The sequence below is a fragment of the Eublepharis macularius genome, chromosome 5 (genome assembly GCF_028583425.1).
Source record: "Eublepharis macularius isolate TG4126 chromosome 5, MPM_Emac_v1.0, whole genome shotgun sequence".
Taxonomy (NCBI): Eukaryota; Metazoa; Chordata; class Lepidosauria; order Squamata; family Eublepharidae; genus Eublepharis; species Eublepharis macularius.
Window position 1 is genome coordinate 41,217,978 of NC_072794.1, and position 16,244 is coordinate 41,234,221.

At 46.8% G+C, this 16,244-nt stretch overlaps 1 protein-coding gene across 1 annotated transcript in view; it reads left to right on the top strand.

The window, feature by feature from the left end:
• The first annotated feature begins 11,603 nt into the window (after positions 1-11,603).
• Positions 11,604-16,244, top strand: part of CRB1 (crumbs cell polarity complex component 1) — a 142,126-nt gene continuing 137,485 nt past the window's right edge. The window contains 1 exon segment of the mRNA XM_054981317.1: positions 11,604-11,679. Within this exon segment, the coding sequence (XP_054837292.1) occupies positions 11,604-11,679 (76 nt within the window).

The following is a 16,244-nucleotide window of genomic DNA, read 5'->3' on the forward strand; positions in this document are numbered from 1 at the left end:
GGCTGAATCCACACTTCTTATGTTTTCCCGCCATTTTCCCACTTGTTCAGCGCAATTCTCAGTGCTGTTCACACTCCCTCAACTCAATCCCGCATGTCTTATGTGTTTCCTTCGCTGTGGTTTCAACGCTTGTTTTCGGTTCTTTTCCGCAATTTTCATGGTGGATGTGAATGCTTAGAAGCAGTTTTCAAACGCCCGCCCCCTCTAACCACCCTCACTTCAGTTCTGCTGTACAAAAAAGGGAAACCGTACTGAATGCGAAGGAACACTTATCGGCACCACAAATGCCTAGGACTCCATGGCCGCTTCGACGTCTTTTTGGGGGGGGGGGGGTTGGAACTAAGGGAATATCGAAATATTGGAAAAATGATGTTTTAACTTGGGTAAATCCTGATTCTTAGTAGCCACTTCCCCCAACAAAGCGATCTTTCTTAAGTGCTTCCTTTTTAGATCATTTTTAAATCGCCTGCCAGAGATACGAACCAATGAACACAAAGAAAAATTGGCATGTGAAATTTCTATTTGCTGATGTTTCAAAACATAGCAATTTCGATATAGCAGAAATCTTAAAAAAAAAAAGGAGGTTGGTGCGGGCGGGCTAAGCCCTGCCCACTATGGCGCAATTTCCTCCAAACATGTGAACACCGGGTTGTGCGAGGCATACGCAATTTGGCCATGGATGTGAATGGTGGATTGAAAATTGCAGGATAGGAACCAACGCAATCTTTGCATTTGAAAAACGGAAAATAGGTGAGTGTGGATTCAGCCTGTGTTAGAGCTGCATCTAGTCCATACCAATCACAAGAAGATCCATTGAGTTGGATCCCATCTAAATGGTCAAGACATACATAAGGGGAGGTCGCCAATATCCCCCACCCACAACAGCCCTTCAACTCATCCTGTCCCTCAGGATCTGCTTTTAAGTGGGCATTTCAGGCTCCAGCAGGAGTTGAGGAAATTGGCTTTACATGCACAGAAGTCCTTTGTGCATGGAAATTTTAGATGAGATCCAACTTGCTGTATTACCCATGCTGTCAAACTGTTATCTACCTCATAGGAAATGCTAAACTGTAGTGACACCAGCAAGTAAAAAAATCAGCCCCCCAAATTCCCCCCGAAGGGAAATTAGATGACTTGTTAGAGATCTCAGAGTTAAAATATAGCAGTTCCATTAGAAGGAAGATAACGGACATTTTATTGTTATTATCTAGAAGTGCAAAAAAATCAGGCACAATTATATGGACTGTCTGAGCCGGAAATATATCCAGAATTGCAATCAGTATAAGAGGAGCAATCAGAGTTACAAGAGACCTCCGAGCACTGAAAGGCTGGCAATGCCAATGTGAAGACATTGACCTGAGTTAAGTAAAAACACGTGAAATGGAATAGCAAGTAAATTACATCATTTCAAAAGTCTAGCCAGGCTCAATTACACTTAGGCTCTCTTCATGCAAATAGTCTGATTAAAATATCTTTTCCTCCTACAGTCCTTTCAGGTTTTTTTTTTTTTTGAAAACACAAAACTAAGGGAGTATCTTTTATGAAACCAGTTGAAGCTGGTGTAAAAGTACCCACATCTTCAAATTTCACAGAGTTCTCCATCAGGCAGAATGGAAAGGTAACAGAATATGATGAAATTATGGAACTATTCATATTGGACTAGAAATTTACCAAGTACAAAAAGGAAACAAGAAAAAAGTTAAAAGCAAATGGAAACGACTGCCAAGGAATGGACTACTGGACTTTGGACAGGGAGGTTCAAAATCTCCACTCACTCCCTAAGCTCAACTGGGCAATTTTGGGCCAGTCTATTATTTATTTATTTTATTTATTTCAAATTTGTATTCTGCCCTCCTCGCGAGCGGGTTCAGGGCAAATAACAACATATTAAAAATACAATTAAAATACAATTTAAAATTCATGTTCATTAAAAACAACACATTTAAAACAGGATGGTGGACAGCCTTCACAGGGAGGGTTTTATATACCCCTTTTTTCCAGGCCGGCGGAGGCCCAGCCTCAGATATATGCCTGGTGAAACAACTCTGTCTTGCAGGCCCAGCGAAAAGATAGTAGGTCCTGCTGGGCCCTGATTTCAGCAGACAGAGTGTTCCACCAGGTGGGAGCCAGGACCAAAAAGGCCCTGGCTCTAGTCAAGGCTAGGCAGGCCTTCTTGGGGCCAGGGACCACCAACAGCTGTTTGTCCCCTGATCAGAGTGTCTTCTGGGGAATATATGGGGAGAGAAGGTCCCATAGATACGCTGATCCCAGTCCGCACAGGGCCTTAAAGGTCAATACCAGAACCTTGAATCTGATCTGGTACTCCACTGGCAACTAATGCAGCTCGCATAAAAATGGTGTTATATGCGCCTTATTTGGCACTCTCGTAATAACATGCTGCTGCATTTTATACCAGCTGTAATCTCCAAGTCAGGCTCAAGGGCAGCCCCGCGTAGAGCGAGTTACAGTAATCTAGCCTAGAGACGGCCGTTGCTTGGATCACTGTAGTTAAGTCATGGGTTGACAGATAAGGGACAAGTTGCCTGGTCTGCTGCAGATGGAAAAAAGAGGACCTGACAACTACTGTGACCTGTGCCTCCATTTTCAGGGAGGCATCTGGGATCACCTCCAGGCTCTTAACCCTCGGAACTGGTACTAACGGTGCCCCATCGAGGGCCGGGAGCCGGAGTCCCGAACCTAATCCCCCGCGGCTCAAATACAGGACCTCCATCTTTGTTGGGTTCAGTTTCAGCTGACTCTGCTTCAACTAACCAGGCACGGCTGCAAAAGCATGTTCCAGGATATCTGGGGCTGAGCCAGGCCAGCCGTCCATCATCAGATACAACTGGGTGTCATCTGCATATTGATGACACCCAAGTCCGAAACTTCACACCAACTGGGCAAGGGGGCGCATATAGATGTTAAACAATAAAGGGGAGAGTATTGCTCCCTGTGGGACCCCACACGCCAAAGGGTGGTGGGATGACAATTTCTCCCCAAGCGCCACCCTCTGTCCCCAACCATGGAGAAAAGAGACAATCCACTGTAATGCAGTCCCTCGTATCCCCACATCAGTGAGGCGGTGAGTCAGAAGATCGTAATCGACTGTATCGAATGCTGCCAACAGATCAAATAATATCAGCAGCACCAAGCCGCTTTGCCGTTCCTTCTAGGACTAATATGAGAATAAAATTGGGATAAACCGGCCCCTTGGATACTCACCGTGAAGGGTCCTTCTCCTCTGATGGCAGGAGGACATCTTGGGTTGTTCCCTTTGCCCAATCAGGGAGGCAGGAAATTCAAACTTGTTCCTCCTCTTCCTGTTGGCGCCCAGGATTGCCTCTTCCCTCCCAGTTCTGGGGACTCCACAAGCAGTGAAGATATAACCTTAACTTTACACTTAATAAAGAGAATGCAGAGAAACATCATAACAATAAAAACAACTGGAACAAGACAAGAATTTTGTCCAGCACAGATGGTGCCCAGGGGCGTAGAACACTGATAACAGGACAAAGAGGTAAATATTTACACAGAGACAATCAGCGATAGCAGCCAGGTGGAGAGGTTAGGATACAAAAGGACAGACGAGGAAGTCGGGAGGGGCAAGATGTCCTCCTGCCATCAGAGGAGAAGGACCCTTCACGGTGAGTATCCAAGGGGCCGTTCTCCCTCTGAGGCGGAGGACATCTTGGGTACTCCCAAAGCAGTTATCCCCTATGAGGGCGGGAAGAGTTCCTCGTCTTGAACTATGTGTTGTAGGACTCTCCTTCCGAATGCTGCGTCTGCTGAGTCGAAGATATGTAGTTTGTAGTGTCTGACAAATGTTGAGATGGAGGACCAGGTAGCTGCTCTGTAAACCTCATCTATAGAAGCATTGTTCAGTAGAGCCGCATTGGCAGCCGCGCTCCTGGCCGAGTGTGCGGTTACTCCGTGTGGGACCTCCCTGTTGCATGCCCTATAAGCTTCTGAAATGCAAGTTCTAATACTTCGGCCTATCGTGGCTGAAGACATCTTCCCCCCCTGGTTAGGAGGAGACATGTTAATGAAAAGAGAGTCTGTTTTTCTTAAAGCCTCCGTCCTAGTTAGGTAGATCTTGAGGGCTCTCCTAACGTCGAGAGTGTGCCAGTCTCTCTCTCTTGGGTGAGTTGGATTGGGGCAGAAGGATGGGAGGTAGATTTCTTGCATTCGATGAAATCTGGAGTTAGCCTTTGGTAAAAAGGTAGGATCAGTACGAAGAATTACTTTGTCTCTGTGAAAGATGCAAAGGCTAGGTTTAATAGACAGGGCTGCAAGTTCCGAAATCCTTCTGGCCGATGTAATTGCCACTAAAAACACCGTCTTTAGCTTCAGCCATTTCATCGAGACTCGTTGTAACGGTTCAAAAGGAGGTCTCGTCAGTGCTGACAGAACAACGTGAAGTCTCCAGGTGGGAAAACGGTGTAGGGCAGGAGGGCTCAGGAGTGAGGCACCCCTTAGAAAACGCTGGATGTGTGGGTGCCTAGAAATTTTAATGCCTTCTATGGGAGGAAGGACCGAGGTCAATGCTGTTATCTGTTTACGAAGCGTGGCTGGCTTGAGACCTGAGTCAAGGCCCTCCTGTAGAAAACCTAAAACGGTCGACAAGGAAGGATGTAAGGAATTTAGTTGCTTTCTTCTGGTCCAGCGGACAAAGGCCTTCCAGGATGCGTTGTATACTCTGTTCGTCGATTTTCTTCTGGAAGCGAGCAGTGTATTGATGACTTGCGTAGGGTAGTCCAAACTGGCTAAGGTTCGCCGCTCAACTTCCAGGCGGTCAAGCACATCCAATCTGGGTGAGGGTGCCAGACTGGGCCCTGGAGCAGGAGGTCCGGTATCGGTGGAAGGCGCATGGGTGAGGAGGTCGACAGCGACTGGATCATGGAGAACCATGGTCTCCGAGGCCACCACGGTGCCACCAGAATAACCTGTGCTTTTTGATCTATTATTCTTCTGAGGACCCTGGGAATCAGCGGAATGGGCGGAAAGGTGTACAGCAGACCCCTGGGCCATGGGGAAGAAAGAGCACCTGTCTGTTCGGCTTGAGGGGACAGATACCGGGAGAAGAATCTCGGGACTTGACGGTTGTCGGCTGTCGCAAATAGGTCCAGGATTGGCGAGCCGAACCTGTTGGAGATGTCCAGAAAAATTTTCCGTTTGAGAGTCCACTCCCCCGGGTGGATGGATTGGCGACTCAGCCAGTCGGCTTGGGAATTGGCTGTGCCTTTCACGTGTTCCGCTTGGAGAGACGTCAGATGGGACTCAGCCCAGAGCAGAATTCTCGTCGCCTCCTTGAGTAGCTGGGGGGATCGAGTTCCCCCTTGGTGGTTGATATATGCCTTGGCAGCAATGTTGTCTGTGCGAATTAGAATGTTGGCATTGGTGACTTCCTTGGAAAAATGAAGAAGAGCTAGGCGGATCGCACGTATCTCCAAGAGATTGATGGGAAGTTGTGATTCTGCTGGAGACCAGATTCCCTGAGCAGGGTGACCCGACAAGATCGCCCCCCAGCCTGACAAACTGGCATCTGTGAACAGTTGAATCTTGGGCGGGTTGAGGAACGACTTGCCCTGACATAGATTGGATCTGATGGTCCACCACCTGAGGCTGATCTTGACTTTCGAGGGAATCTTGAGTTGTTTGTCTACTCCCGTCACAATCAATGACTGAAAAGGTCTGAGGAACGATAGAAGCTCTCGGGAATGAAGGCGACCCCAGTCCAAGGCTTCGCAATTGGCCACAAGTGTTCCCATCAGTTTGGACAGAAACGTTAATGAAGAGAGGCGACTCCTGATGGCCAGGTTGGTCATGTCTATGGTTTTTTGAATCTTCTCCGGTGGTAGGTAAAAACGGCCTGTTGACGTGTCTATAATCAGTCCGAGATGAGGCAGTCTCTGAGAAGGTACCAAGGAGCATTTGGACATATTTATTAGAAATCCATGCTCCTGAAGGAGACGGATCGTGGTTTCGGTGTTCTGTTCGGCCTGTTCCCTGGAACCTGCTCTGAGGAGCAGGTCGTCCAGATAAGGGTGGATATGGATTCCCTGTTCTCTGAGACGGACGATGGGGTTTATGAGCACCTTGGAGAAGACGCGCGGGGCCGTTGCCAGACCAAAGGGTAAGGCCTTGAACTGGTAGTGGTAGTTGTCTAGGTGGAATCTTAGATAGCGACGATGAGCGGGATGTATTGGAATGTGCAGGTATGCTTCGGTGAGGTCTATGGACGTGAGAAATTCTCCCTGTCTGAGGGCCTCAGAAATAGTCCTGAGAGTCTCCATGCGGAAGTGCCTTAGTTTTATGAAATGATTGATGAATTTTAAGTCCAGAATGGCCCTCCAGCCTCCGTTTCTCTTGGGGACCACGAAGAACAGTGAGTAGACCCCTGAGCTTTGCTCCTGAAGAGGTACCCGCTCTATTGCTCTGATGTTTTGTAGATGTTGAACCGCTTGCAACGTAATCAGTCTTTTTTGGTAATTCTTTCTGAGAGGAGACGATAGGAAACGATCCGGTGGGTAGGATTTGAATTCTATTAAATAACCTTTTGAGACCACATCTAGAGTCCATGAATCTGCCATGGAAGTTTGCCAGATCTGATGAAAATGTTGAAGTCTTCCTCCCACCGGAATTGGGAAATAGTCAGGCCTTTTGGCCCTTGTTCTCGAACTCCTGTCTATCACCCCTCTGCTGGTGGAACCTGTTATTCCTGGATCCAAAGCTGCTTTTCTTAAAATTGGGTCTGTTACCGTTCCAGGAGGGACGTTTGTGGTCCTGACGAAATCTGGGTAAGGCATGGTGGGCCCGAAAGGACTGAGAATTGAAAGGGCGTCTGTCCATTCTTCTGATCGATTTCGGAAGAGCTTTCTTCTTGTCCCTTGTTTCTACAAGGACCTTGTCAAGGGCTTCCCCGAAAAGTTTGTCGCCGTGGAAAGGATAAGCCATCATAATAAACTTGGAACGTAAATCTGCAGGCCACGCTCTCAGCCAGATGAGTCTTCTGGCGACCGTCGCCGAGGCTATCGCCCGAGATGAAAAGGTTATTGCGTCGAGGGTGGCGTCTGCGGTGAAAGTGGTAGCTTTGAGGATGCGGCTTGCTCCTTCTAGTAGGCGTCTTTGGTTGCTAGGTATAAGCTGAATTAACTTGCGGAGCCAGACGACCGCTGCTCTGGACACAATAGAGGCAGCCGAAGAAGCTCTGATGGCCATAGCTGCTGCCTCGTGGGCCCTGCGTAGGGCAGCTTCTGCTTTCCTGTCCATATTATCCTTCACTGACCCCTGGCCATCTTCTGATAGGAGGCCAGTGGATTGGATGGCCGCGACCGGAGCATCTATTTTTGGTACCTGTAATAACTCATTGGTATAGTTAGGCAAGGCATACAATTTTTTTGTAATAGCAGAATACTGTTTGGTGGCAGCTGGTGAAGCCCATTCTGCTTTTAATTGTCTCTCAAAGTATTCAGGAAAAGGAAAGACCTTCTCTGGGTTGTCGGCCCTGGGAAAGAATTCCTTACTGCCTCTAGGTCTGGAGGAGGCCTTGCCTGTCCTAATGGGGTCATCCTCCTCCCCCTTATGCTTGTCTTGTAAATCAAGAGCAGCAAGTGCCTTGGTCAAGAGGTATTGGTAATCCTCAGGCTTAAAAAGTCTTTCAGATTGGTCGGGCATGGAGACTTCCTCCTCTTCCTCTTCTGAGAGGAATTCACCCTCTACCCCCTCCTCACTCTCTGAAGTAGTCCCCCCTTGGAGATCATAAGTATGGGAGGCCCCTGGAATGGACTTTTGAGCCGCCTTGGTGGGCCACTGATGAGTGAAACGGCGTACTTTCCTCGGGGGGGAAGGGGGGGTGGAGGCAGATTCGCTTGCTGCCTCGAGAGAGGATTGACAATAGTTATGAATTTCCTCTCTCATCATTTGGCGAAGGAAGGAAATAAATTCGCCTGGTAACAGGGGGCCGAGATCACTTGCCTTACCGGCCGCCTGAGCGCTGTTACTAGCCGTCTGGGCGTCTGCCGTCTGACTGGAGAGAAGTGAGGCACATCCTCCCGCCGGGAGGTTGGCCAGCAGGGGGCCCGGGGCCGCGCGGGATTTGGCGTGAGCGCCATTGTTGTTTCCCGCCAGTTCTTCGGCCTCTGATCCAGCACGACTCCCTTCTCCGGCGTTGGTTGTTGCTCCGGGCGCCGCGCTCTTTTGCCTTGATCTTTTGGACGAAGTACGTGGCTTACGAGCCGGAAAGGTGCCGGGATTCCGTTCCTGCCGCAAGGTCAGGACGGTACCGGGAGGCTCGGGCTCTGAGACAGACGCTGCGGCCGATGTTGTTTGCTGTTCCTCCTCGTCCATGAAGCTGCCTTCCGAGTCTCTGGACTCTTTGTCCTCCATGCAGCTCCGAAGGAACGTAGAAGGGGGAACAGACAGAGACAAATAAACAGAGAAATCGCGGGAAGGGGGTAGAATGAGTTAGGGGACAGATAGAAAATAGAATTTTGGGAAGAGAAGCAAGTCAGGAACAAGTAAGTAGTGAATCGGGAACGACTAAGTAGACAGTGCAAAAGGGACACAAGGTAAGAAGCAGTGGGACAGCAGAGAGCTGAATAACCACGACTGCTCTCCCTGGAGGCAGGAAAGAACTGGGAGGGAAGAGGCAATCCTGGGCGCCAACAGGAAGGGGAGGAACAAGTTTGAATTTCCTGCCTCCCTGATTGGGCAAAGGGAACAACCCAAGATGTCCTCCGCCTCAGAGGGAGAACTGTTCTATGCTGCTCTGAGCTTCTTTGTCAAAGGAAGGGATGCAGATGTTATTTAGAGATGGACATGGACCGGAAAAATTCTGAACTGTGCGGTTCATAGTTTGTCGCGTTTCACAAACCTTGAATTTTCATGTACTTGCCCCAGTTTGTGAACCGGTTCGTTCGGTTCATGGTTTGTCATTTCCTGAGGCGCTAAAACAGCCCCCATCACAGTCAGAGATGCCAAACTCGCAGGGAGTTTTCAGCAGGCTCTCCTCCAGCCACCCTCCAAGTTTGGTGAAGATTGATTTCAGATGTCCAAGTTATAGACCCCCAAAGCAGGTGCCCCCAAGAAAGTTCCATTAGATATAATGGAAGCCAGCCATAAATGCCAACTGACTTGTATCAGGCTCCTGGCCGGGTTTGTCGGAGCCTGGGGGTGACACACCCTCCAGGTTGGCCTGGGCATTGGCTGGGGCTCAAGGAATGTCTCAGAGTCAAGCTACAAGTGACACAGTTCACATGAAGTGCACTTGATTGGCCCCATAAGTTTAGCTGGGAAGTGTAGTCGGAGACTCCCTCATTTCTGTAGCAGCTGCAGCAGCGGCAAAGCTTCACCTGCTCTTTATATGCCTGGTGCCTGCATGTGGCAGCTTGTGCACTCAGCCTAGCTGGGGAGGCAGTGGTGGTGGCAGCAGGAGTGCAGTAGCACCTTCTGGATGGGCGGTGTGTGCCTCTCCTCCCATGGCTTGCTGGAGCTGCACAGGGCTGGAGCGTGGTTGCCAAGTGCATGGGAGCACAGCACAGCACTGCGCCTGCCCGGCTCCATCCTCACCCCACCAATGCTCTCCTTGCCCTGCAGCAGGCACATCTGTCCACCTGTATGTGCAGGAGCCCTGGCACCTGCAAGCAAGGAGGGAAGGCAGGCAGACAGGAAGGAAGAAGCAGCCCCACTGCTACAGCCCGGCCACCAACCAGCCAGGCCTCGGCGCCATAGCTCAGCCTCCTCGCAGAGCCCCTCAGCACCCGGGAGCAGATGGGGAGAGGAGAGGAGCCAAGTAGCTGGACCTTCTCCACCACAGCAGGTTCTATGGGAAGGAGTCTCCGATTACACTTCCCAAGTAAACTTGCACAGACCTGCCACATGAACTGCATCATTTGTAGCTTGACTCACAGATACAGAGGGAGGAGGGGGGTTGGAGACACCCTGGATCCCTCTGTCCCTCCGTTGGGACGGCCAGTGTCGCTCCCTTTCTCTCTGGCCTTGTCACACACTCTCGTCTCTCCAACTCACTTGCTCGTTCCCAACTACTCATCACTGGCTCCTTGTCCCTGCCCACCTTTATAGACCCCCTACCCCTCAGCACACTCCCCCAGTCAAGATATTCTTGGGGCAGAAGACAGTAGGGAAGAGGGGGAAGCTGATTGCTTTCAAATATCACCGATTCTATCAACTGCTCTGACAAGTACCAAACAATCAAAGCTTTATAAATGGAAATAGTTCTTCCAGCTGGAGGCACTGAAATGGCCAGTACACACCTTAGCTGGAATCTAACATTTAGAAGGTGGCAGAGTCTTGGGGTGCACGATGCTAGATTGTATCTTCCTGGAGACCTCAGAAAGGGAAGATTTGACCCACAGTGGTGGGCATGCAGAAGAGATAAATTTCCTTGGCACAAGGGACTGGGATCTATTTTGACTGATTCCAACTGGGTATAGTTTACAGAAATGACCTCTCATATTGGGCTCTATCTTAGATGACAGCCATTGCCAAGTGGAGGAAACAAAAGGCAGGAGAGCGAGTTTGGTGTAGTGATTAAGAGCGCAGGACTCTGAACTGGAGAACCGGGTTTGATTCTCCACTCCTCCACTTGAAGCCAGCTGGGTGACCTTGGATCAGTCAAAGCTTGTAGGAGCTCTCTCAGACCCACCTACCTCATAGGGTGATTATTGTAGCGATAATAATGACATACCTTGTAAACTGCTCTGAGTGGGCATTAAGTTATCTTGAAGGGCGGTATATAAATCGAATGTTGTTGTTTTTGTTATTAGATAAAGGCTCCAAGGTAATTGGAAGCTTTTTAGAAAATTAACTTTTAATATATAATAATATTATATATTACTATAAAATGTATTCTCTCTCTTTCAGATAATATCTGAGTGGGAAAACTAGAAGAGTTACAATACCTATAACTCACAGTAAAAAAAAAAAAATTAAAATCCCTATCCCAAACATCGCCAAAATTCTGTTTTATACTAAAGACTGCGGCAGTAGAAAGAACTCCCAGTAGTGAGCATCGATCACTGTTAAATGTCCATTAAGGATAGTAGCATTAGTAAAATTTTGTATTTAATACCCACAGAAAAAATACACCCAAGGTTCTACAAATATAGTCAGTAAGGCTAGCAGTGCTTCGTTTGTCTAATCAGTTTTGTAGGCACATGCATACAAAATGTTATTGTTTGGGTTTTGCAATATAATATTAAGGTGGGAATTCACGTGAAGCAAGGAAAGCTTTCAAAAGATGCGGTTTGAGAGCGCCATCTCTCCTTTCTTTCTAATGGCACAGTTCTTCAAAACACCAAGGGAAACAAGCAAGACTCCAGTCCACTTAACAGAGAAATCTGCACCAGGTTTGAAAAATCACCCAGTGTTGCTGGAGTAGAATCTTCCAAAGCACAAATGCCTTTTGAATCAAACTCTGTAGGTTTGTTGTACATGTTGGCAAGGGGCACAGACAGAGATGGCATGCAGTGCACCCCGTGCCTTGCCTGTTATCCTGGGCTCAGGACAAGACTAGGAGAAAGCAATAAAGACAATCTCCAGCTCCCTGGACGCCAGGCAACTTTACATGAGGATGCCCCTTCAGGATGAATATGGCTTATTCAAGAACTAACTCCCTCCTCATCTTCTACCTCACTTTCGTCCTGCTCATCCATTTTAAAAGTAAGCAAGTCTTTTGTTGTCCCTTGTCATTTCATAAGTCCTGTTTGTAAGTGGAATGATACAACACTCGTGGCTCATAAGCGGGTTCATAATGTACTGGGGCTCCTCCGACAGTCTTTTGAAAACAAAATGTCAGAAGGACTTTGGTCAAAAGAAGTACAAGTTTTAGAAAACTATAGAACAGATGGCTCTGAGGTCATAGGAGTTCACATTTGTATGGTAGAAAGCATTATCAAAACATGTTTATTTGAAACATGGTGCTTCTGGTTCACATAAGACTTAGTACTTAAATAAATGTGAATAGTCACTATTCTACACCTCAATATTTAAAATGGTAAATAGGCAGAGAATATATTTCTTTTGTTGTTTGTTTTGTTTAATACTGCAACTTAAGGTGTACTGGTGTTGTTTAATTTTGTCCCTGTTTAAATTTGTGTTTAAATTCCATTTAAAAGAAAAAGCCCTGTTTGATTTTTCTATGGCAGACTGACACTTCCAGCCCTCTGGAATTATTCTATGACATGTTGTATTAGGACACTAGTCATTATAAGATTTAATTTTAAAAACTTCAAGAGAAGCCTCAACAAATACCACAGTTTATTTGCATGTATTATTTTTTACATATTATAATGACTTTTAATTTAAAAAGAGTGAACGTGTATGTGTTTTTAAAGAAATGCATTCCAACTAACTTCCCACTTAATGGGGAAGTATAAAAAGAAAAGCATTCAAAATGGTTTTCTTTCCTTCATCACTTAGTCAGTTTGGTGACAGTATGTACAATACATAAAATTTAAAGGGGGCTCAGCTGGCAAGGTTTATGAAAGGAAGGAGCTGTTGAACAGGTTCTGAGGCAAAGGCAAAGTGTGTGTGAGAGAGAGAGAGCGCGTGCGTACATGCGCATGTATGTGGAGGGAGGGGGTCTGAAAAGGCTGTCTGATTAGTCTGCCAAATCTGAATTTTAATCAGACAAAAGCTTACAGCCGCTGCAGTTAAACAAGAAGACTTGGCATTAGCGTACAATGCCTTGTAATCTGGGTCACCTTCTGTTGCTGCGTCCCTCAGACGGTTGTCACTCTGCAGGTTTATAGTCTGGTGTAAAGAATACACTGAGAGCCGTTAGAATAGAGACAGTGAAATAAAATCAATAAGTGACAAAATTTACATGGGGGGAGATTAGAGGAACTTTTTGAACAGCGACACTAACTGTCAATTGGTTGTGGGGCTAATGCATATATGTGTTTACCTGTCTTTAGCGCCTTTGATATACTCAGGCCTGTAGCCAGAAATTTTATGGAAAAAGAGTATAGGGAAAAGTAGGAACTCTCATGTCAATTTATTCTGGAATAAACCTAAATACAAGTTCAGTAATCTTAAAGTTACTTACAGCGGACTCCTAGGTAGGTATACCCTCCTAAGTCCATTGAAGTCAATTAGTTTAGAATGGAGTAAATATAATTAGGAGTGAATAGGATTGATTAGTTTTAACTGATTTTGATTTTAATAGTGTAGTCCTACACAGTGTTACACACTTCTAAACCCATGGACTGCACATGGACTAGAAGGGTGGAAGTCTTCTTAGGATTGCACTATAAATACTATGCCCCTCCATCTTGGGAAATTCTTGGCGATGTGGGGGTGGACCCCGGGAGGGTAGTGTTTAGTGAGGGGAGGAACCTCAGTGGGATATAATGCCATAGAGTCCACTAGGGTTGCCGTTCCCTGTGAGGACAGAGGATCCCCTACTCCCAGCCTCCTCCCCCTGTCACTACCACTCACCTGGCTGGCAGGGGAAAAGGCACGGGAACAGGCTTTCCAGGTCATGCTCCTGGCATGGCATGACATCACTCCCAGAAGTAACATCATTGTGCAGGCCCCAGGAGTGCTTCCAGGCTTTGCACCAGACCAATATGACCCATTCGGGGGCTCAAATCAGCCTGGTGCAAAGCCCGGGGCCTGTGTGATGACATCACTCCCAGAAGTGATGTCATTGTGCTTTGCCCACATGTGAAAAGAAAATAGAGGTAAATACCAGGTCCACCCCTCCCGCTGAGAGGGTAAGGGGACCTGGCAACCCTAGAGTCCATCCTCCAAAGCAGCCATTTTCTTTAGGAGAATGGACCTCTGTAGCCTGGAGATCAGTTGTAATTCTGGGAGTTGTCCACCGCCCCCCCCCCCAAGGTTGGCAACCCTATCCCTGAGTACTCAAGTAGGCCCAGTATTCTATAGTGACTACTGACTGCTATTCCGTTCACAACGGTATCTGATGTAGGACATGAGCCCTAAAGTCATCTTGCAGACCACTTGCCCTATTCCTTCTGGCAGCTAGTGAAAAATTGCTTGTACATTTTCACTTCTATTTCTGTAAAGAAAGAGTTAGAGAATTAATACTGTGAATTCACAGGGGGTGTGGTATATTATTCTATGTACTTTATATGCCACATTTCCAGTTCTTCTCAAGGTGGCTTACAAATAAAAATAATGCCATAACATCATAAAATAATAAATTACCTATATAAAAATTTAAAAAACAAACTATGAGCATAACCCTCAAGTCTCCTAATGATATTTTTCAGGGAACATTGTCCTACATGCCGCTGTGGCTAGGGTTGCCATCTCCCCGCAAGGGATAGGGGGATCCTCTGCCTCCAGCCCCTGCCCCCCTGCCTCCATTCACCTGGCTGGAGGGGAAGGCACCTGGGCGGAGACCCGTGTGCAAAGTGTGTGTGCGCTTTCTCATTACACTGGAAAATGACATCCTGGAGGGACTGATGTTTAGTGAATTGTCACCCAATACGAACCATAGCTTCCATGTGTTAAGTAAGTGGGGTGGTAAGTACCCTGCTGCCTCCCCAGTTCCTCACCCCCCCCCTGGTTTGGCCCCAGGGAACCTAGACCCCTTACCTGTAGCTATTGCCCTGCTTGCTTGCTGAGACATCCTCTCTCTCTCTCTCTCTCTCTCACACACACACACTTTAGTACTGAGTTTTTTAGTCAGTCATATTCACAATACCACTTTAGAGGAGATTTGCATTAATCATCAAGTGGGAGCCAAAAAACTGGAATACACATATATGAGTGAATTGTTGTAAGCCGAAGAGACAAGCCACTTAAAAAAATATCTCCTTGGCTAAGGGAATTAGTACAAAATATATTAAGCAAAGTTCATGAACTTTCCTCATATGTTCACATCTCTTTTCATTAAAAATTCTGCCCAAAACATTGGGAAGGAAGACTTTAAAAACCAAGCAGCTTGTGTTTTCAGCAGAGGGAGATGCTGTGGCAAAAACCTCCAAAGCAGTTCTCCCTCTCGCATTATGGATTGCAGCCATAAGTACTGCCAAATCCTGCAATAGGTAAAGCAGGCACATTCACCCACTAGCCCAGCCCCACTTCAGTTTTTCAGCACAGTCAAAGGTATAGTACCGCACAAGTAATGTGCTGTAGAAAGGTACTCACAGTGGGGGTGATGCAAGAAAACAGAATCACACATATTTAATCCTGCTGTTCCTCCTCTAAGGAATTCAGAGCAGCACAAATTTTACCATTCCATTTTATCTTTCAACAGCCCTGTGAATTAGGATTATTCATTATTATTTACTATATGTTATTATCAAAAAGAGTCCAGTAGCACCTTTAAGACTAACCAACTTTATTGTAGCATAAGCTTTCGAGAATCACAGTTCTCTTCGTCAGATGCAGAAGAGAACTGTGATTCTCGAAAGCTTATGCTACAATAAAGTTGGTTAGTCTTAAAGGTGCTACTGGACTCTTTTTGATTTTGCTACTACAGACTAACATGGCTAACTCCTCTGGATATATGTTATTATAACACTTTTCCTCATTGTTCAATGTGGTTTACAAGAAAACAAGAAAATTATATTTCCCGTCTCCTACCCCCACTGCTGAGTCAATGTTGTAGCCCCTCTTCTCAGGACAAGAGGTATTGAGGGCCAGTATCAAGGAGCCAAGCTGCCCTGCCTCTGACAGTATGACTGGCCCAAGGTCACTCTCTTTTACCTTACTTACAGTAGGCATTCTTTCTCCTTTTTCTTTCTTTCTTCTTCCTGCTCCTAAAAACAAACAAAATAAGGACAGTAATCATCATGTTTCTTATGCTGCTGCCCATTTTAGATCAGGGAGCAACGCACCAGTTAAAGGCAAGTATATAGGGTTGCTTCGGGCCAGCTTTTCAGCCAGCCATCAGTAGTGTAGAGCGGTGTAGACATCAGTAGGTGATAATGTTTATCTCCGTCCTGTGAAAAGCTTCCCCTGTTGATTTCCACAGAGTAAGCTGCTGTTAACCTTTAAGCAAAATCTCTAAAGCAAAAGTTATCCTGGTTACACCTAGGAAGAAGGGAGGCTACAGAAATAATAGAGGTAGGGTAGAACACCTCCAGTTAGGGCCTGCAAACCTCTGAGAATTACAGCTAATCTCCAAACCAGAGAATCAGTTCCCCTGGAGAAAATGGCTGTTTTGAAGGGTGGACTCTGTGGCCTATAAGGACTCTGCTGAGGTTGGGTTGTCAGGTCCCCCGGAGCCCAAACAGGGGGACAAAAGGTTG